The following is a 21,598-nucleotide window of genomic DNA, read 5'->3' on the forward strand; positions in this document are numbered from 1 at the left end:
GGAACATTTTCAAAATGAAGCACTCAAAACTACAGGAATCCTGGCAGGGGGTAATAGCACCCTTGTCTAAGGCCATCCAGGGAGAGGTTAAGGTAAACCCTAGGGCAGTAATCCCCAATCAATGGCTCATGAGCTACATGTTGCTCACCACCCCCTTTGATGTTGTTCCCATTGGCCTCAAAGTAGGTTCCCATTTTTACATTTCTGGCAGAGGCAAGTTTTGCCTGTATAAAAACCAGGTTTACTGCCCTTATTTTGCATTTTCAAGGTAATTTTTTATGCTTGTGTGGCTCCCCAACACTTTTTACATCTGAGTGTGGTTGGAGATACCTGCCCTAGGGCCTGCCTTTTGGCAACAGACTTGAACAATTCTCTAAATGGGTTCACAAAAAAGTTCATCACTGAAGCCTTACAGGAGTGGCGAAAAGCCATGGATGAAGCAACAATATAATTGAAAGAGCAATAATGGACAAAAGAGGACAGATGCTATGGCAGCATTGGATAGATATCCTCACACTGAACACAATGTGCTCTTCAGTGGTCTCTCCCTGAGGGCACCAGTTACCCACAAGACCTTATTGGCGACCCCTCAATTATAATAATTTTTAGTAACTGCTGATGTATTCCTTGAAGCTCTTCTTTTATGCATTTGCATGGAAATGAGGCATCGCATGGAACCTTTTTTGCTGAACATGTTACATTCTAGAACTTACTGATTAATCCAGAGTTCCTGCAGTGACAGCACCATTGGGTTTACGGTGAAGAGGTGGTCTTGATTCCATCCGTGGGCCTCATTATAAGAGATGTGCCAGGGAACTGGTGCCCTGATTACTCTGAGCGGAAAAGGGTGAGGGGTGTTGGCAATAAACAGTCTTTCTTTCTCTTCTGGATCCTTCAGGATGTAATCAACTGGAAGTGAAAGATTGTATCACTTGTGGGGCAACTGTATAGTGCAAAGATAACCTTATCAAACCACATGCAAATGGCCTTGGTGTGGGGAGAGTCAGTATGCTGCCAAAATATGCCCAGTTAGAATATTATCTCACTTCAATTTATTTTTATTGCCACTCCTATTTTTATATTTTGCTGCAGAAAATTGTGAAGGTTTCTTCACAATAAAAAAGACCTGTTTGCTTAACTATGTACAGTTTGTTGGTGCACTTTTAACTTGACTCCAGAAAATATATTTTATCAATTTCCTTTTCAAGAATGATAAATAGATTCTTCAGTTTTTAGCATGGTTAGACATATATCTTGGTTTTCATTTGTGGTTTGAAGACAAAGCAGCCTATTTGTGTGCAAAAACAAATAGCACTAATAATGAATTATCATGCACTATCCATTAGAATTTTACAAGTTGTTTTTTAATTTGTCTGGGGAATCACTCATTCCATAACTAAATACTGGGGTCTAGGAAGATGGACAGATAATACGCCAGAGAAAGGTAGGAGGAATTAGCTTGCAATTGTTGAGTGTACTTTAAAGGGGTGGTTCACCTTTACATTAACTTTTAGTTTGTTATACAATGTCTTATTCCTAGCAAGTTTACAACTGGTCTTCATTATTTATCTTTTATAGTTTTTGAATTATTTGCTTTCCTCTTCTGATTCTTTCCAGCTTTAAAATGTGGGTCACTGAGATAGTGACAGACACTCTTTCAGCCATCTTCAAGCATAGAATAGATCATAACTCTCTGACCTATCTTCTAGGTATGTCTCTTTAGATCACTCAAATCCCCAAACACTTCGCACAGCTAGCTGGAAGATGACCTCCCTCCCCACTCACCGAATGCTTGTTAGTAAGGTGAAGAGGATTAGATTAATGGAGGCCATCAGAGCGCAATTACAGGGGGAAAGCTATGACAATGAACTGCTGTGGCTTCCCTGGATAGAGTTAGAGAGAGAGAGATGCTGGGACCTATGTGAATTTCCCTCCAAGGAAGTTGGGAGCCACATCACTTATCCCTGCCCTAGTTGGCCTTCACCTTAGCCCTCCACAATCTCATGCACACAATAGCAGAAGCCCCTTCTATAACCAATATGAATGCCAGCCCAGCAGAAAAGAGGCTACACAGGTAATATACCTGTAGTTAAACACATAGTGGAGGAGCAAATGATCACTATTTTGTATGATAAAACTGTAGCACCACAGAGCATTCTATAACATAAACTATTATATATAACATTAACTACAAGTTAACTTGAAGGTAAACCACCACTTTAAGGGATGGGGGGTGGAAATAGAGTGCCTAATTCCTTATTAAAGGAATTTGCTGCTTTGCTGCAGTTATTTGTGAATCTCACAATGGCAGGTACTAATTTAACTCTGAAAAGAAAGACTATAATAAACATTTGTTACTTTAAAATCTCATAATTCACTTTTGATGGAAATAATAAATAAACACTAATTACAGCAGAAGAATATTTTCTTAATAATGTGGCTTATTAAATGTTCTGAATACCATACTTAAATGAACAGATAGGATTTGTCAAAAAAATACCTCTTATTTTATTCAACTCAGAAAATGTAACAGCTGATGTCCCATCCCTCTAGAAAATGAACTGCAAAAACATGAATTTCCTTACCAATAGTTTTCCTGAGGCTTGTATAATAATCATATTCAATCTCTTCCTTTATTTTCACAATTATTTTTTCCAAGCTTGGGTTGTTCAAAAGGTAGTTAGGAACGCTTGTTAATATTCTGTCCATCTGTTCAGTCTCCTGAGGTGCTAGCATCTCTTTCTGAATCCCATGGTGTATGTAGAAGAAATACCTCTGAAACATTTCCAAAGTTATTTAGTGTGCAATACATTGATAATGGCCCCTTCTGCATGTGATGTTTATAAAAGCAGGAATCTTTCACACCTGCTGTGCACTTATACCTTGTTCTCCTGGAGAAGTCGAAATTTAATGAGAGAATAAGGTTAGCCAGAAGTTTTTTAAAACTTGATATAAGATTCGCCTTAAGGGTATTTCCATTGTGTGCATCAAAACTGTCTGTGTGGTTATACAGTTGAAAGTGAATTATTCCTGGTCTTCTATTGCTCTGTTGCTAGTATGTATTGGTGCTGCCCAACTTCTACTACGAAGTGAGCTCATTATTCCTGTATTATAATGATATTTTACAAAGATGGCTGTCGATCTTCCTGGCTGTGCACCATAAAAATGTTTTGGAGAGATTTATTGGACGAGAAATCCTGGCTTTAGGCGTATTTACACCAAGGTTGCCACCTGGCTGGTATTTCACTGGCCTAGCTGGTAAAACACCAGCCAATGCTAGGGACTGCATTACAAATTTAATGGAAATTAAGTTGCTGGTAAACTTGTAATACTCTTAAAATTGGCCCCTGGGACCCCCTGATCTGCCCAATGTGCCCCCCTTTTGTGTTCGCCATCCCAGAATGGTGGCAACCCTAATATTAACTGCTATATATTCTTTTATAATTATACATTCTCCAGTGGAATGCCTTCTATTAGTAGTCTCAATCAAACAAAAATATTACCCTTGTGGCCGTTTGTCATGCCATTTACATAGTCACGCCAACATGTTGTGCTGTAGAGTCTCAACAGTTGCATTATGTCATTGTGCTATGGTGCACCATTGTGTGTTTGTCACATAACATGTATATTTGCAACTATATCACGCTTTCTAGGTGTAGGTGCCTTATTGCAGGAATTTGCTCTTGATGAGTACCTGGGTGCTACTATATAGTTAATAAAGTACCACCTACTGTAAAATACAAGGATATTAGAAGTCACCAAGGAGTTTCATGGCTGTATAAAATCACGAGGCCGAAAGCCCAGGTGACCTCTAATATTCTCATATTTTTCAATGGGGGATACACAAGTCATGTGACAGAAATAACATCACTAACCACCAATTATAACTGATGACATCACTAAGAATATAATTTACAGGATATCCATGGTTTACATAAAATTACATTGAAATTAATTACTACTTTGTGCCCTGTTCCTGACTTCATCTTGCTTGCTGCCTACTCTGGCTGTTATATAGATGCCTTTGGACCTAGGCACATTCTGATAACATTGCTACCTCTGGCTCCATGCTCCCTCTGTCAAAACTCCGGGTTCGCTTGCATTTTTTACGAATTGTGTTTGATGTTGACGCACATAGGATACTGCTAGATCGCTTTGGCAGCCTTCAGTTTATAAATAAGCCCCATGAGACAAAATAATTATTTCTTTCTTTCTTTAACCTTTAGAAAAGGTAAGCTCTAACCTCGAGATCTCTTTCAGATGGATGTGCTTCTTTTTTGTTTATTTCCTCCTCGTGCTTCAACATTACCAAAACTTGTTCCTCCGGGGAGATAGGTCTGCTTTCTGGATAGGCCCCGGTACTTTGTTGAGAAGCTGGATCATACACATAAGGTTCATCTAAAACATTCAGTTTATGTGGAGTTGGCCTACAATAAGAGATGGGAGCTGCTTTCACATTTGCATGATTTTGTTATTTAAACCCTGCCTCAGCTTTTTTAGTTGCTTGAGATGAAATCCACCAAGGTTCCTGACTGACAGGCAAATTATTAGCTGCTGCGTGTAGGTGGCAAGAAATAGGCTTGACTGTTTTCACTATATAAAACAAAAGTTATTTCTATGGGTTTTAATACACATTGCATTTATTTGCTTTAAGAAGAGAGCGGTTGAAATTACTGGGGGATGCCAAAAGTTAGGTACCCCCTGTCAATTGTATTTACAGTAATTACCTGATAGGCCAATGCTCCTGTTAGCAGGAAACTGCCCTGGCCATAGGGTTGCCACACAGCTGGTATTTCACCAGCCTAGCCAGCATTACAAATTTATCAGAAATATATTTATACCCTTCCTACAGGTAGGACCCTTCCCTGACCCTCTCAGTAGCAATCTTCCCTTTTAACTAGAAGTCTGTCTCTGCCTCACTCACCCATTTCCCCACCCCATTATGCCACCAACCTGATCCCAAGTATACTTACTGCCCACTTCCCATGCCAAAGGCTGATATTAACTCCGCACAAAGGTGGCAACCCTACCTGGCCCAGAGTCCTTTTTTAACGTGGTTGTTCATGCGCAGTAAAGTGAAAAGCCAAACAAAAAAGCTGTCTTTTATCCTTTACAATGCATGCATCGGCCCCAGGGAAGCAAAGAAAGACGAAGTGGAAGAAGAGGATTATTCCATGGTGCTCGCTGCGAAGAAACCCAAAGAAGGACAGTTTTCTGCTAACAAGAGCCCCAGCCCAGGGTATCAGGTAAGTAAATACAATCACTTGGGGGTACCTAACTTTTGCCACCCCCGGTGACTTTAGCTTTAGTTCTCCTTTAAAGTTGCACCTAATTATGGATTGCCCCCCATTCTTGAAATCACCAAGTTGCCATTATTATCTAAAATCCAATTGAGAACACATGAGAATTGTGGGTGGTAGTATTTCTGTGGGTGGTAGTATCTCTGTGTCGTAAATAGCTTATATACACACCCCCTTAATTTCTAAGCAGCAACAATTAGCTAGTACTAATCTATATGTGTGATTGATGCCTGGTGTTAAAATGCCCAAATATGCCCCTGCTGCCTCACATTGACTTTAAGGCTAATGCCACATAAGGCAGTTTCTCCAATTCTCCTTACACAGATGGCAGAGGTGGTTTCTGATCTACAGAGCATTGTGTCTGCTGTTAAGTACTGACCATTAAAGTCAATGCATCATAGCATGGGTGGTTTCATGAGCTGCCACGTGTGATTACATAAAATAGAAGGTACAGGTGGTTTTTGACCCAAAAACCTATATTACAGCTTTTTAAGGCCAATAGCTGCTTGTGACTGATGTGCTAGAGGGCAATGGAAAGTGGCACTGTGGCTTCCTGGTTTTTCTCTGCACGCTCAGTTAAGCCGCAGAGAACCTACCTTGCATAATAAGGACAAGTACACCTTAAAAAATTAATGTATAAAATGTGTACAATGGCTCGTAGCACTTTTCTAAGCACTTTTGCAATTTACATTATTTTTTCAGTTTCGGAGCTTTTTCAGTTTAGAGTTTTTATCATCTGTCAGTATCATGAATTTCTTAACAGCAGTGCCACCTGCTGGTTCTGAAGGAAGACAAGAAAGTGTTCTGATGTTGCTCTGCTCGAGAAGTAGATGGGAAAGAGTACCTGATCTCTTTAAGCAGAGCAATACTTCTCTGTTTTCCTTTTGAAGGTATATCTCTGACTGACCTGTTATAGTAACTGACAAGGAGGTGGTACACTTGTTACAAAATTCATTATATTAGCAGATAATAAAAACATAAATAGCTCTTAAACAGTGAATAGAATAGTGACCTGAGCAATCTGACAAAGCAAGGCACTTTTTTGCAGATAAAACTACTATAAGACATGTTATAAAACAGCATTATATAAAGCAGAGTGGTCTGGTCAACTGAAAATGTGAATCAGTGTAGATAAATAAATGTCCGTGTACTTAGATCAAGATCAGACTGCTTGCAATAAGTATATCAGATAGAAAAGGACTCTGAAATATATTTTTGAGCTCCAAAAGTGATATGATCACAAACAACAAATATATACAAGGTATATAAAAAATATTTCTGTATTTCAGTAATTCCAGACCCTTGGGAAGTGGTGACAAGAGGACACTTAAGTCATGGAATCCCCTAACAAACAGCTGTGTGATTTATTTTGAGGATTGAAACACAGACTGGGTAGATTTCTCTCAGGTAAAAGGCTACGATGTACAGTACGCACTGAGTTATCAATGCAGACATTATTTTACCATTAAGATTGTCCAGAAACTTTACTGCTATGGTATTGCATTTCTGTGGATCAAGCCAGTACAGTTTACAGTATGTTTTTGCAGGCACATAAGAAGACTGAAAGGGGCTGATTTTGAGCCTGCATTTATCTGCAAGCTGATAATTAGCCCTGTGTAGCCATAGCCTAAAAACCTTTGGAGTATTCCAAGTGCACAAAAAACTGTACTGTCATATGTCTCTAGGGTTGCCACCAAGCCAGTCCATTACCAGCCAGTGCTGGGGATGGTATTACAAACTTACCAACAATTTTTTTGTCTTCTGCCCTTGGCCCACCTCTGACCATCCCTTGCCCACCTCCTATCTCCACTCCTAGCTCCCTTTCTAGCCCTCCCTAGTTACTATTTCCCCTTGAATGTGGCCCACCAACATCATGCATCAGGCCTATGATTAAGCATCTGCGAAAATGAAACACATAAGGCGATTATGGTACTTCAATAAAACTATTTTAAAATTCTGCCTGAAGATTTGCTCAGAGTGCCTGCTCTTCAAAAAGTGTTGATATCCGCTCCCCTAGCTGAAGGCTCAGGGCGGTGCACCTGAGCCTTTCTTCCTTTGTGGTAAGTTGTTGGACATAGCCTACAATTTTGAGTATATTTTCCTATTACTTAAAGGTAAACCCTGCACGCCTGAAGCTGTGTCTTTCTTCTCTACACCAGCATTAATATTTTAGACAAGCTATTTCTTTTCGGATATATAATTTTAGTGCAGATGAGTGTGACAAATGAATGTATCAATGTCAGTCTCAGTCACTGTAAAGTAAAAACAGTATGTCTCTGCAGATGAAATGGATCTTTACAGAATCTTCTTAAAGCATTTTATTGAATGACAAGCTTCATTACCTCTCAGAGATATATTTGCTTATTGCAGATAGTCTTGGTTTCCTTTGGACAGATGAAGAGTCCTTTGAAGCTGAAGGCATCAGTTAAAGGAAGCAAGTGACAGATTGTTGCTACAAAGAGTTATACGCTTGAACAAGCACAAGACATAGCTGTCAATTCAGCTACTTAAGCTAGAAGAAAAGAATGTACTTAAAGCACAGAATATGTTTTTAACAGAGTGGAATAAGGAATATATTCATCAGAACCGATGGTAAAATAAAAGACTTGGTATCACAGAAGGCTATATATATATATATATATATATATATAAATATATTTATATATATATATATATAGTCTCTCTAGTGTCTGCACTCGGGGTGCTCAGTCACATAAATTGTAAAGAAAATATATTTTTCAGACCGACACCCTTTTTAAAAAATAACAATATTTCTATATGGAGCACATCGCACAAAGATCCAACGTTTCGAACCTTCTTAGGACCTTTCTCATCCTTCTGCACGACACATCTCTAAAGTACTTTTGGGAATTTACCCACCCTCACTGGCCAACTTGGCTAAAGCCAATGTTAAACTTTCTGATGGTTAAACCAATAACAGAACGCTGGTCATTAATATGACTACTTTGACACTTAAATAAAATGCAACTTTAGTCAACTGTCCTCAGCCTGCCTTCAGCCTGCATCCTCCCAATCCCACAATCCCCTGCACATGTGATGGTGATGTCAATAAGGAAAGCAACATCACAGAGCAATGCATTATTGGTTATGTAGTTCCTGCATTCTGTGGAGAAGTTGTTACAATTTGTAACATCAAGGTGTTAGTCCCTCCTCCTCTCCCAGAATTTCAAATGATGCCGAAACTAAAAGCTTGCAGCTGGATTTCAGCATATAAAAAGGTATTTATCCATACTATTTGAAGGAACAGATTACAGTGATAGATATATTGGGATTTTTTTGTGTTGTGTGGGGCTCTTTAACAATTTTGGTTTGGAAGCTGGAGTTCCCCTTTAATATACTTATTTTGTCTTCAGTCTTTGTTGCTATTAAAGGCCAAAGCCAACTAGGGACCTCCTACAGCAGTTCGTAAGGGGCTTAGTGAATAGGGCATACAATATGCATTGCCTGGTTCAGCTTGGCATTGGTACTTTGTTTATCCTTATTACTAAGCAAGGGTTAATAAGCCATATTCCATTCAATGCAGTACACACTGGCTTATTTGAGTGGATTCGCAGAGTTTTTTTTAACAATAAAGAGTTTTAGAGTTTTTATGACTTTTTTTTAAAGCTTTTCTACAAGTTTTATACAAGTAGTTTATTCTTCAAAATGGTAAGTTTATCATCACAGCGGTCTTTTAAATTGCTTTATGAAATAAAAAAAAACCCTTCTCAGTTCCAACCCTATCACAAGGCAGCTGTGCTGCAATACATTTCAATGGACTGACAGCAGCAATTTGCTTTCCTGAGATAATTTTTGCTATTTTCTGCCAGAGGCACCATGGGGTGACTATTTAAGAGGTGGTCAGCAATTTTTTGCCAAGATAACTGATTGCAGTAGTTAGAAATGCTGCTCTGAAGCAATGCACCCAGTATTTACAAATGACGTACTAAATTCAGTGGAACTTAAACAAAAATCAGGCATATGGAATGCCATTATCGGATTTTGGCACCTTTCCTGAGCCAGATGCCTTGTTCTTATAGGTCTGCCTTTTTATCCAAGCTAATTGCTAAAGCAATAAAAGTAATAACTGCATAACATACACCTCAAATTATGGCAAAGGCCATAATTTAGCAGAATAATCTTTGAAAAGAAGTTTTACCTTGCTCTGTGTACGGTTCGGTTAAACAATGCCATCTTGGAATATCAGATACATGAAAAATTCTTATTATCTATTTTATTCTATTATCCAGAAACCCGTTATCCAGAAAGCTCAGAATTTCGGAAAGCCCGTCTCCCATAGACTCCATTTTAATCAAATCATTCAGAATTTTAAAACTGATTTCCTTTTTCTCTGTAATAATAAAACAGTACCTTGTAATTGATCCCAACTAAGATAGAAATAATCCTTATTGGGTGCAAAACAATCCTATTGGGTTTAATTAATGTTTTATTGATTTTTTAGTAGACTTAAGGTATGGATATCCAAATTACGGAAAGACCCCTTATCCGGAATACCCTTGGTCCTGAGCATTCTGGATAACGGGTCTTATACCTTTACTGCCTACTTTTGCTTTAAAGGAGTAGTTCACCTTTAAGTTTTAAGCCAATTTTAAGCAACTTTAATTGGACTTTATTTTGTATAGTTTTTTAATTATTTGTGTTCTTTTTTTTAACCTTTCCAGCTTTCGAATGGGGATCAATGACCTGTATGGGTCCTCTCTTATTCATTTGTCAGTCTCTCATTCAAACCACTCTCTGGTTGCTAAGGTAATCTAGCAACCAGAGTGTTGAAACTCCAAATCAGAGATCTACTGAACAAAAAGTGAAATCAATAAAAAAACTACAAAAATAAAAAATGAAGACCAATTGCAAATTGTCCCAGAACAGCACTCTCAGTTAACTCAAGGGCCAGCAACCCCTTTTATATAATGATACTCCTGTTACCTGTTCCGATCATAACATTTTGTTTTCATTGCACAACAATATCTGCCCGAGAAGATTCATTCTGTCTCTTCATCTTGTCAACCCTGTCATTTCTGAGTTTCTTTCACATTATTTCTTCCATTTCTAAATTATTGTTGACACTATTATAATTAGTCAAATCTGTCAACTCCACTGCTATTTACTGTGTAAACCTGACTTGCAATAACCATAAGTTTACCTGGAACTTTAAATGAAGCTTTACACTGTATATACATATTTTTATGTGCATGAGATAATTATATATTCTTCCCGCTGTAATGCTAGGCCAGCTCTGTAAATGAATATGTTACAGAGAGTATTTCGAGAACACCACTGTATTTTGCATTTGCTGTTTGTTACGGTGAAAACTAAATAAATAAACCTCCGGAGATGACATTTTGTAAGCAGAATTACAGAAGGCGTGGGTGTCTATGGAATACAATTTGGCTTGGGGCAGACTTCAGCTTTTGTCCAATTATTTTGCTTGCAGAAGATCAGCAAGAAATGTATTTGAAGAGGAAAATTTCTATAAAAAATGTATGCAGTTCTTTCCAGACGGTATAGTTTATATTAGCGGCGGATGTCACATTAGGTAACTAAATAACTCTTTCCAGTCTGACCTCTAATGCACTGCAGAATCTTTTTCCAACTCGGGCTCCTTGAATGGACATAGTAGGTGCATTAGTACTGAAATACTAGGCATGTATTTATGAACAGGCACTCTAAAGACTAAAGTGCTGCTGCACCATTGGAATCAGTCCACACTTGGCTTGCCAACCCCCACTTATAAAAGGCCATCCTTCCTTGATAAGTAATAAAGAAGATACTTTGAAATAGTTACAACAGAGTAAGCCAAGAGTTAAGGGCAATGACACATTGGATATTGGCCCATGATAAATCTTGGCTAACATCCCTTGTGTCCTTCTCACCAGCTAAAATGCAAATCACTGGTGGAAAAACATACAAGGCAACTTCGGGCTACTTTGCAGTGCCAAAGCGGCACTTATGTTTTCCCCATAGTGATAATGCAGGAGGAGATGTATCGTTGGTAACTAATCTCCATGCGTGTCATTGCCCTAAGGGTGCACAAGTTTACCTAAAGCTGACAACCACCTCCTACCATCAATATCTGCCTAAAACTTCATGCCTGCTTGAACCTAACCCAAGTTGCACCCGTTATCTACCCCTACCTAGTTCTAGCCCTGATAAACAAGCAGAATCAGAAACATCTCTTCCCAAGAAAGCCAAGTCATGATCCACCATCCTGAAATTATGTCAGAAAACTCTTAGAAGTGCATAAGACTTTTACAGGCAAAAGGAGCCAGTTACATGAAAATAAACTTTTACAATGTGTTGGGGGTAAAAATGCTATCAGAAATTAAAAAATTAATAGAAAGTGTGTTGAGAAAATATTCCAGTTAAAGATCTTAAAAGGATACATGATGCAGATCTCTTTCTTAGTGTTATCCCTTCTGCACTTGGCCTTGGAGAGGGTATCTTTTTCATCATTTCAGTAAGTTTTAGATCACGGGCTGTGGGTGAATAGTTGTTTCCTATGGAGTTGCTAGGGCTGCGGTGAAAACGATGCTCTTTGAATGGAGCAGCCACAGTCCATGATATGCTCTGCATCAATGGAGGGTAATTACTGTGTTTGAGGACAAGCTGAAAAACAGATTTTACAAAATTATGTCAGTTCAAATTATGATATTATTCCATACTGCCGCTACCATTGTCTTGTCTCAGAAAGATTCTTTTATGTGACATTACAATAACTAGAAATCTTGGGTGCATTGGTGAAAGAAATACACATACTGATAGGGAAATACACATACACCTTTAAAATGACCCATCTCTTCTTTAGCTAAAACCATTTCAAGACACACAATACCTTTTTATAAGTTGAAAAGTGCTGAGTAATAGTGATCAGCTTTTATTACATGGTTTAAAGGAGACATATTGGATAAATGGGAAAACCCCTAATTTTGTAGGCAATTATGAATAATATACGGTGCTGGTTTCACTTTGTGCTAAAAATTAATCCTATCTATAAAAATGGCCCCTTTATTGGAGCTCCCTATAGATCCTATCACTTTTCTGTCCGAGTTTGAAATGAAGAGTGGGCGTGTCCTAACGGTCCCTGTCAGAAGCACAGTAGGAGGGGGAGAGCCAATCACAGCCCTGTACTCACACAAGCAAAGACAGGCTTCAGTTCCCTATCAAGTCAGCCTAGCTGCTGATTGGTTCCTATCCTACAGTGCAGTTTATGGAGGGCCGCCGGCTCCCCTGCACATCCAAAGAATTCAGCCAGCAGGAAGTGGAACAGATGGGCGGGACTAGTGGGGTTTTGGTGGAATTTCTCAATAAATAAGTCTGAAATACAACTTTTTTAAGCATATTCCTTCTATATCTAGAGAAGTATAATTCACTGGTACATTCTTAATTTTTATAGGATATGTCTCCTTTAATGGTATATCTCTGTAAAGCTGTCGATACATGGGTCAATATAAACTGCCGACTTGGCTCCTCCAGACTTAGTTGGCAGCGTAATAGCCTATCTATTGGGGCCTCCTGATAGCTTGGCCGATTAACATCTGCATGAAAATTGGCTAGGTATCTATTGGGCAGGTTTGAAAATCTTGTAGGGTGAGGTCCGAATCAGCATGCCAGTTGGTTTCCATAGGCCCTCAATATGATCCAGATCAGCCTAATTTGGCCTGGCGAGTGAGTAGCCAGATTGGGAAGAGATTCATTTGATTGGTGACTTTGTCAAATCAGCAGATCTCAAAGTGTATGGCCAGCTTAAAGCTATAAGCAAAATTACAATATTTTTTGGTGTCATTTTAGTTTTTTGCCTCTCTTTCTCTGCCAAGATAAGCCACTTTGACCATAAGCCTAATGACATTAGAACACCTGCTCTGATCACCAGACAATGCAATCTGCCTATAACAAAAACATTTTTAAAGTATGCTTGTTGTTATTATTAATTGCTATTATGAAATAATACCTACATTGTACATAGAATTCAAATGTTGCCGTTGCATCCTTGTCCACAGCTGCTCTCACTTTGATACAGAACTTTCAGTAATAGTCAGGGTACTCAGCTTTACTTATGGGCAACATCTTTACAGAGTTTAAGATAAGTGCTTACAGATTTGAATATTCCATATTAAAGGAGAACTAAAGCTTAACTATAGAAGTAAGGCAGAAATGTTGTGGGCTTCTGTACCAGACCAAGGCAACCACATACCTTTTAGACTCCAAAGATGCCTCCAGTTGCTTCCCATCTCCTTTCTGCTGATTCACTGCACATGCTCTGTGCTACTGTCACTTACCTGAGCTTAGGGACCAACTCACAATATACAATATATGCAAATTTAATAATCAGCCCTGTGGCATCAGTTTATGTCACATGCATTTTCTTCTTGATAATCTGCTTCATAAAACCCCTAAGGTTACCCTCTCAACAGCTGCTTAGAACATAGTATGAGTATGTGCAGTGCTACTGACACTCCTAACAAAATCTAAGTTGGGGAGCTCTTGTGCACAACTTTGAAGGCCTAGATCAGGGGTCCCCAACCTTTCTTACTCATGAGCCACAGTCAAATGTAAAAAGACTTGGAGAGCAACACAAGCACCATAAAAGTTCATGGAGGTGCCAAATAAGGGCTAAGATTGGCTATTAGGCAGCCTCTATGCACACTATCAGCTTACAGGAGGCTTTAATTGGTAGTAAATCTTGTTTTTATCCAACAAAACTTGTCACCAAGTCAGGAATTCAAAAATAACTACCTGGTTTGGGGGCACTGAGAGCAAAAGTCTGGTGAGCAACATGTTGCCTCTGAGCCACTGGTTGGAGATCACTGGCCTAGATCATTACTACTACACAGATGCTAAAGATTTAGGATAGTTTAATAAGTTCAGTATATACAATAAAGCATTTGAAGCCATACTCTTTTTTAGGGTATAGTTCCCATTTGCAGAAATCCTGTCACATAACAAAAGATAAAGCCTTCTAGCTGTTTTTACACTTGAAATACATGCTAGCCTAACATTCTTAGATACCATATATAATGCCACTCTCTCTCAGGAGAGTTATACCAATAGAAGAACACAATCTGAGTCAATGCACAACTGATTAACAGATTTCACATTTTGATAACATCACTTCAAAGGCAGCAGTGGTTAATAAGCGGAGTCATTCACATAAAGTGTCATTATCACAAAAGAATTCCATCAGATCCTCCAAACACAACTGAAATGGTTTATGGACCATGAATTGCAGAATGGAAAGGGGAGAACATTCCAGATACCAGCCCCCCATAACAGCAGTCAAATCTAAATGTATGTGTCCATGGCAGTTTATTCTTAGTTATATCTTGTATCATTGCTTCATTTAACGCAGGTTTTCTTTGTTTTTTCCAGAAGTCTGGAAGTCACCTCCACAACACTGAAATGCTTTAGAATGAAATAGGCACCCTAATTAAGTACTAATATTGATTGTAGAAAAAAAAATCACCATGAAAATGAGCGCAGAAACTCACTGTAAACAGCATAAGGACTATTTTTCACGAACCAAGAAACAAGCCAAGATCCCTAATTTAAAGGGGCAGTTTCCTGTTAAATTAACTTTCAACATGTTAAAGAATGGGCAAATCTAAGTATATTTAATTGGTCTTCATTTTTGAATGGTTTGCCTTCTTCTCCTGACTCTTTGTAGCTTTTAAATGGGGATCACCTTTTACTTTTTACTACTTATCTTTCTGTTCCCTCTCCTATTTTTATTCCAGTTTATTATTCAACTACTCTTGCTAGGGTAATTTAGACCCTAGATACCATATAGCAGTTGAACATTCCGAATTGGGGAGCTGATGAACAAAAAGTGAAAGAATTAAAAAAATACACCAATAATAAAAAATGAAGACCAACTGCAGACTGTCTCATAATAGCACTGTCTACGTCATACTAAAAGTTAACTCAAAGGTGGAAAACCCCTTTAAGGGGATTTAACTCAAGTTGGCAGTCGCTTAAGATGTATTCACATTATTCTAACTGAATTTGTTTTGCATTCTTAAGGGTCAAATGACAAAATGTTTATTGACTAATTCTTGCCTATGGTATATACTGTAGGAGTATATATAGTTTCTAAATTCACAAAAACATGGTGGGCTGACAGCCCTGCCCCATGTGGTCAGGTCATTTCACCATTTGGGCACCAGCTTAGACCTTCTGCACCATATTCTGCCAGATGACAGGTGGAATGGCCCAGATTAAAGAGTCAGTTCTATAGATTTACAATCTGCAGTTGATTGACCCACAAAATGAGACAGTGGTTGATGGTTTGCTGGGTGATGTTGTTCAGCTAAAGACCCACATTTTCCCTGTATCAGTCATGTTATGTTATATATGTATTACCTTTCTACCAGCACACATACATATCAAAGGCATATAAGTGCATGTTATTACCTGTAGGCTGAGAACATAGATATCAGTGCTATGTTTATAAAAGTACTTAAAACTGAGAAGCAAAAAAGAAAAATGTCTTTGAACATATCAAAGGAGGACTCTGAACTGCCTTCGATTTCTCCCCTTTGATTAACCAGTGAAGTTGCCTTTCTTCTTCACACAGCTGAAAGTACTTTAGAGAAAAAGTCTCTTTTCTGGTGTCATCATACAGATACTGGTATTATAGATTTTTTGCTACATCTACATTATATAAAACCCAATTATACTTTACCTCATTTTTAATTAGTACACAGTGATATACTTGTGCCCATAGACACATACAGTAATGGTTGCTTTGAAGGCTCTCTCGTACATGGCACGAGATAGAAAACAGCTGAAATCTTCACCCCTTAGGGAGTAACTGAAAAAAGCCGCAAATCTCCATATCCCTGTTCTAGTGATATGCTAAAAAGTGTGTGGGAAGTTAAAGCAGTGATGCATTACAGATATTAAATGTGCCTGTTACATAAAGCTCCGTCTGGAGACTCAGGGCACAGACATGAAAGTCATGTCATTCGATATCAAAGAACATACTCTTTAATATACAATCTCCTTTCCTATATACTAGGCATTGAAATGAAGGTAAACACTTCACCCCGAGTGAGTGTAAGGGGCCCACAGAAACATCAAAGGTATATTCGAAACTACACCCCGACACAGCAAGGGCGGAAAGGTGACTTCATTATTTTTTAACTACAACCCGCAAGCATTTTTAATTTGGTTTTCTACAGAAAGAACTCTTACACGGCAAAGAATTTGTTCTTTTTCTTTAAATTTCAGGTTGTAAGAGATGATATGAGATGGCTGTTATGCCCTATGCCATGGGCTTGTATGCTATCACCATATATCCTGTACTTATGACTTGATTTAATATGGGTGGTTTAGTACCATGTTACAGGATATACAGGGTTGAATTATTCTGTAATTTGGATAGTAATCTTGTTTTAGCCCTTAGAGGCACTGGTGCCATTCTGTCTGCTGAACCTAACCCCTTCGATATGGGAGCTGTACTGTGTTTCCTGTCCATACCTTGTCCATAGCTAGAGCCCAGAAAGGTCTGAGACAAAGGGATGAAATAGCATCCTCTATCTGAGGTGAGGGGTAAAGAATGTCAATAGATGGTTTAGGAAGTATGTTCTAGGGGTTGTGAACAACTGGGTAGTTTTTTTGGAGGCTTAGGAAGAGGAAGCAACTGGCAGAGTTGTAAACCCTGTTAAAGGAGAGGAATTATCCTTTCCAAATGAGGGGAGGCCCAGAGACCAACATTCCTCCCACTAAAGCACTATGGACTCCAATGGAACCATCAGCCTTACTGGATCTGTGCTAATCTGTGGCTTGGCTACACATGGACTTTCTGTAGGACAATCTAGGTAAATCCTGCCAGTTGGTGGCGCTCACTATATGAACTTATTTCTCAAAATTACACCAACATCTTGTGCTAATTGCTTATTAAAATTACTATAAAATTCTATTCCTGACCTCTAAGTTCTCTTGCCTGATCAATATAACATGTTATGGTTTATGGGTAATGAAAGCCTGTTACACCATATGATTAGAGTGTGAGTAGGAAGGGTGGTTTCCCCGTGCCCAGCTTTGCAGTTTTGGGAGTTCCCCTTGGCCCATTTTGTTCTCCTTAATTTTATTATACAGGTATGCAACCAGTTATCCAAAATGCTCAGGACCAGAGGTTTTCATGGATAAGGGATCTTTCTGAAATTTCAATCTCCATACCTTAAGTCTTCAAAAAAATGATTTAAACATTAAATAAACCAATAGGATTGTTTTGCCATCAATCAGGACTAATTATAGCTTAGCTGGGATAATGTACAAGGTATTGTTTAATTATTTCTGAGAAAAAAGGAAATTATTTTTTTTAAATGCAATTATTTGATTAAAATTGAGACTATATGAGATGGCCTTCATGTAATTTGGAGCTTTCGGGTTAACAGGCTTCCAGATAATGGACCCCATACCTGTATTCACTTTTACAAAATAAACAACAACAGTGCAGGGCTGCACCTTGTAGTCTGAAAAGGGACTTTAGGTTATGCCAACCACTGGCTATTAGTTTTGCAGAGATGTGCCTTTCTGTGCCAACACTCAGGGTTCTGCCAACAGAAAAGGGGTTTGATGTTTGATGTGTTCTTGCACTTTTATATGTCTGCATTTTAATCATATAAAAAAGACCTGTCCAACATCCAAAACAATCTTTTTGTGTTTAAAAAAATTCTATCCCAAAAAAATACAGTAGCCAAGTTCAACCAATGAGTTATAAAGAATAGCCAGACCGGTTTGGACCTTTTTGGTGCTTATGATCCTCTCCTCATCCTTATGCAAAGCAGATGGTATTCAGCTTAAAATATCCATTTTCATGGAATGCTATGTAAGCTAACGATAAAAAAATAATCTTTTGTGCCCACTTTCAAAAAATAGAAATGTAAGTGAAGGGTTGCGACCTAGTCCGTAAAACACCTGCCAAGACCAATAGTTGCCAATACATTTGAAATACCGTTAAAGGGGAAGGAAAGGCTAAGTCACTTGGGGGTGCTAAAATGTTAAGCACCCCCAAGTGACTTGAATCGCTTACCTCGTACCCCGGGCTGGTGCCCCTGTTAGGAGAAAACCGCACCAGCCCGGGGCACCTGGGGCGATGTGCTTCCTCCTTCCGCCTTCGTTTCACTGCGACTCTGAGTCCGGCGCATGTGCAGTAGAGTGAAAAAGCCGACTTCTCGGTTAAAGTTCTACTAGTCACTCTACTGCGCATGCGCGCTCGCAAAGCAGGAAAGAGGAAGCAATCGCTGCTACCTCGGGCTGGTGCTGTTCTCTCCATACAGGGGCACCAGCCCGGGGTAAAAGGTAAGCGATTCAAGTCACTTGGGGGTGCCTAACATTTTGGCACCCCCAAGTGACTTAGCTTTTCCTTCTCCTTTAAAGGGGTGGTTCACCTTTTAGTCAACTTTTAGTATGTTATAGAATGGCCTATTCCAAGCAACTCTTCAAATGGTCTTCGTTATTTATAGTTCTTTTTTTTTTAACTATTTGACTTCTTCTTCTAACTCAAATGGGGGTCACTGACCCCAGCAGCCAAAAACTATTGCTTTATGAGGCTAGAGTTGTATTGTTATTGTTACTTTTTATCATTTCTTTATCTATTCAGGTTCTCGCCTATTCATATACCAGCCTCTCATTTAAACTGCTCCCTGGTTACTAAGGTAATTTGAACCCTAGCAATCAGTGCAAGAACTGGTGGTGATGTCGTAGCTCTGCCCCCCCTCATAATTTTCCCACCTTCCTACAACTTACTGCATTGTTACCCCACCTCCCTGATGTCAGAGACTGCCCCCTTTTGTCACTGGCTCCTTACCTGCCAGTAATTACTTTATAAAAGGTGGCAACTCTAGCAAAGTGCTGAAATGGACACAAAATTGAGTGTGTAGATGTTATTCAGAAAGATGCTTGCATCCAAACATGCTTCTTTGCAACCTGCTGCAAGCAGCAATGTGCCCCTGCAATCTAATCAGATGAATTACATGCAAGTGCAACTACTAATGCAAGGGAACCTGCAAATCACCATCAGCATAGTCTGGACCTGCTGATAATTCCAGGGTTTTGCAGTGGATTACATTAATAGTGGTGGAGAGCTGTGTGTGCCATAAAAAGCATCTCTAAGCTCCATTCATACAAAGTCCCATGTGTCTTTTAAACATAAAAGTGATCTTACAGTACACAATAACATTTTAGCTTGTCTATCTCCTGCCCTGACAGGCTGATGCTATGCTGTTCTTTCACTTGTTACAGATCTCTAACTTTGCCTTGAATTGCCTCCCTTTGGAATTGCTTCTCAAGTGCAGAGTCTAAAACCGATCATCTCTTGACAGCAGCACTGTTAGGGCCCATCACGGCCAGAACGCCTGCAGTGCATTAATAATGAAAACACATTCAGCTTCTTTCCTCTATAGTTCTGCAAGAAGGATGGTAACTTTCCATTTTAGCTTTCAGGATAAAAAAAAAGAAAAAACATTAAATAATATTGAATTATTAATTGTGGCATATTTTCTATCACCTAGGAAAGATGGAGCTGAATTCTGTACTGGTTCTCAAATCTAAGGTGGCCTGTCAGGAGTTTTCTAGTGGGTAAGGAATTATAGCTTTCACAATCCATCAAGAGCAGGTTAGAGATCTTTAACTGTTTTAAAGGGGTTTCTTCAGCCTACGTTTCTTAAAAAAAAGGTGTGTGCCACTTTAACGCCACAGTTACCATGTAAATTTGCATCTAAATACACTGATTAGCTCATTGTAATGGATTATTTCTGTGATTGTAATGCATTGCATTCACTGATGAGTAAAGACTAACATAGCTTTATAAATATGCCATGTACTTTATACTAAGGGTTGCTTTCTCTTACATGCAATCCCCATTTAGAAGTGGCAATTTACTCATTTTCCCTTGTTAAAATAAATTTATTCAGCAAAAGGGATTAAGTAGGATTTGACTTATTGCTTTTATTTCTGGGGCAAATCTTCGCCTAAAGACATAAATGAAAATGCTTTAGCTTTCTCCTAGGCCACTAAAACGCATGAGGACAAGGCCGGCATCGTCTTTATCTCTCTTAGACACAATAGGAAAATGGAAGCCGTGACATTATTCAAAAATCTTGGGATTTAATTCTAAGAATTGACAATCCACTGGCCTTGTACACTGCCACCTGTACTTGCTGCAGGGATTTCTTCACAGTCGAAGAGGCCATTCAACATAGTAAGATAGTAATATAGTAAGTTAGGTTGAAAAAAGACATACCGTATATACTCGAGTATAAGCCGATCCGAATATAAGCCGAGGTACCTAATTTTACCTAAAAAAACTTATTGACTCGAGTATAAGCCTAGGGTGGGAAATGCAGCTGCTACTGCTAAGTTTCAATAATCAAATTATTTAATAAAAGGACACTCACAAAAAGTGTGTAAGTAACAGGAATGATACTGAGAGTTCTACAGTGTATTAAATCTCTCAAAGATAGAATCAAAGATATTTACATGTTAAATTATACAGAAATGGTCCCTGTGAGTCAGTGACAGACTTATAATGGTTTCCTCCCACTGTGAGGATCATGTCTATGGAAATATATATATTATATGTAATATATATATTATACCACCAGTAATACATGGTGGTGGAATTATCCATTACCTTTGAGCCAATATATCAGTGTATCCTACAGCCAATGTGCTCATTGTATATATATATATATATATACAAACAGTTTCTAAGCTGCACACCAATAGCAATAGATACTACCTGGGTGCCAGTGCAAAATAGCAAAATGCAAAAGTGAAGAGGGGTGACGGCGCTCACAGGAACTTTCAAGCTTGGAGACATCAGATGAGGTGTAAGAATTTAGTTTTTTATTTAGTCGGACGTTTCAGTTCCTCTTGGAACTTTCATCAGGGACAACAACAGTGAAATGCAAAGTGAACGCTATTTAAACCCAAAACGGCGCCAAAATAGTTGCTAGGCAACCCCCATAAACAGTGAACGAGTGTCAATATAACATAAAAACAAAAACTGACAGTAAAATAAAATATATGATACAAGAACTGGAGCCAACAGGCAAATCATAATAAGCACATAGTCACACAAGATCAGTTCATATGACCCACGAGCGCAATCTCGTAGCGCTGCAAATCGGATCATATTCAGAGAGGAACGCCATAAAGAGCCCCAGGTATACCCCGTGTAGTACGCACAGAGATTGGAATCGCATCAGGGGCTTACCGATTATTGGAATCGCATCAGGGGCTTACCGGTTATTAGCCTTGCACTGGCAGAGTCACCT

General features: G+C 38.8%; 1 protein-coding gene across 1 annotated transcript in view; it reads right to left on the minus strand.

Annotated features, from left to right (window-relative positions):
• dnah3 (dynein axonemal heavy chain 3) overlaps nucleotides 1-21,598 on the minus strand; it is a 189,556-nt gene that overhangs the window by 148,516 nt on the left and 19,442 nt on the right. The window contains exons 3-7 of the mRNA XM_012971313.3: nucleotides 11,702-11,924; nucleotides 7,643-7,712; nucleotides 4,244-4,427; nucleotides 2,586-2,775; nucleotides 714-909 (exon numbers count right to left, since the gene is read on the minus strand). Coding sequence (XP_012826767.2) covers nucleotides 714-909; nucleotides 2,586-2,775; nucleotides 4,244-4,427; nucleotides 7,643-7,712; nucleotides 11,702-11,924 — 863 coding nt within the window. The remainder of the gene's footprint in view (nucleotides 1-713; nucleotides 910-2,585; nucleotides 2,776-4,243; nucleotides 4,428-7,642; nucleotides 7,713-11,701; nucleotides 11,925-21,598) is intronic.

This window comes from Xenopus tropicalis, chromosome 9, assembly GCF_000004195.4.
Source record: "Xenopus tropicalis strain Nigerian chromosome 9, UCB_Xtro_10.0, whole genome shotgun sequence".
NCBI classification, from domain to species: Eukaryota; Metazoa; Chordata; class Amphibia; order Anura; family Pipidae; genus Xenopus; species Xenopus tropicalis.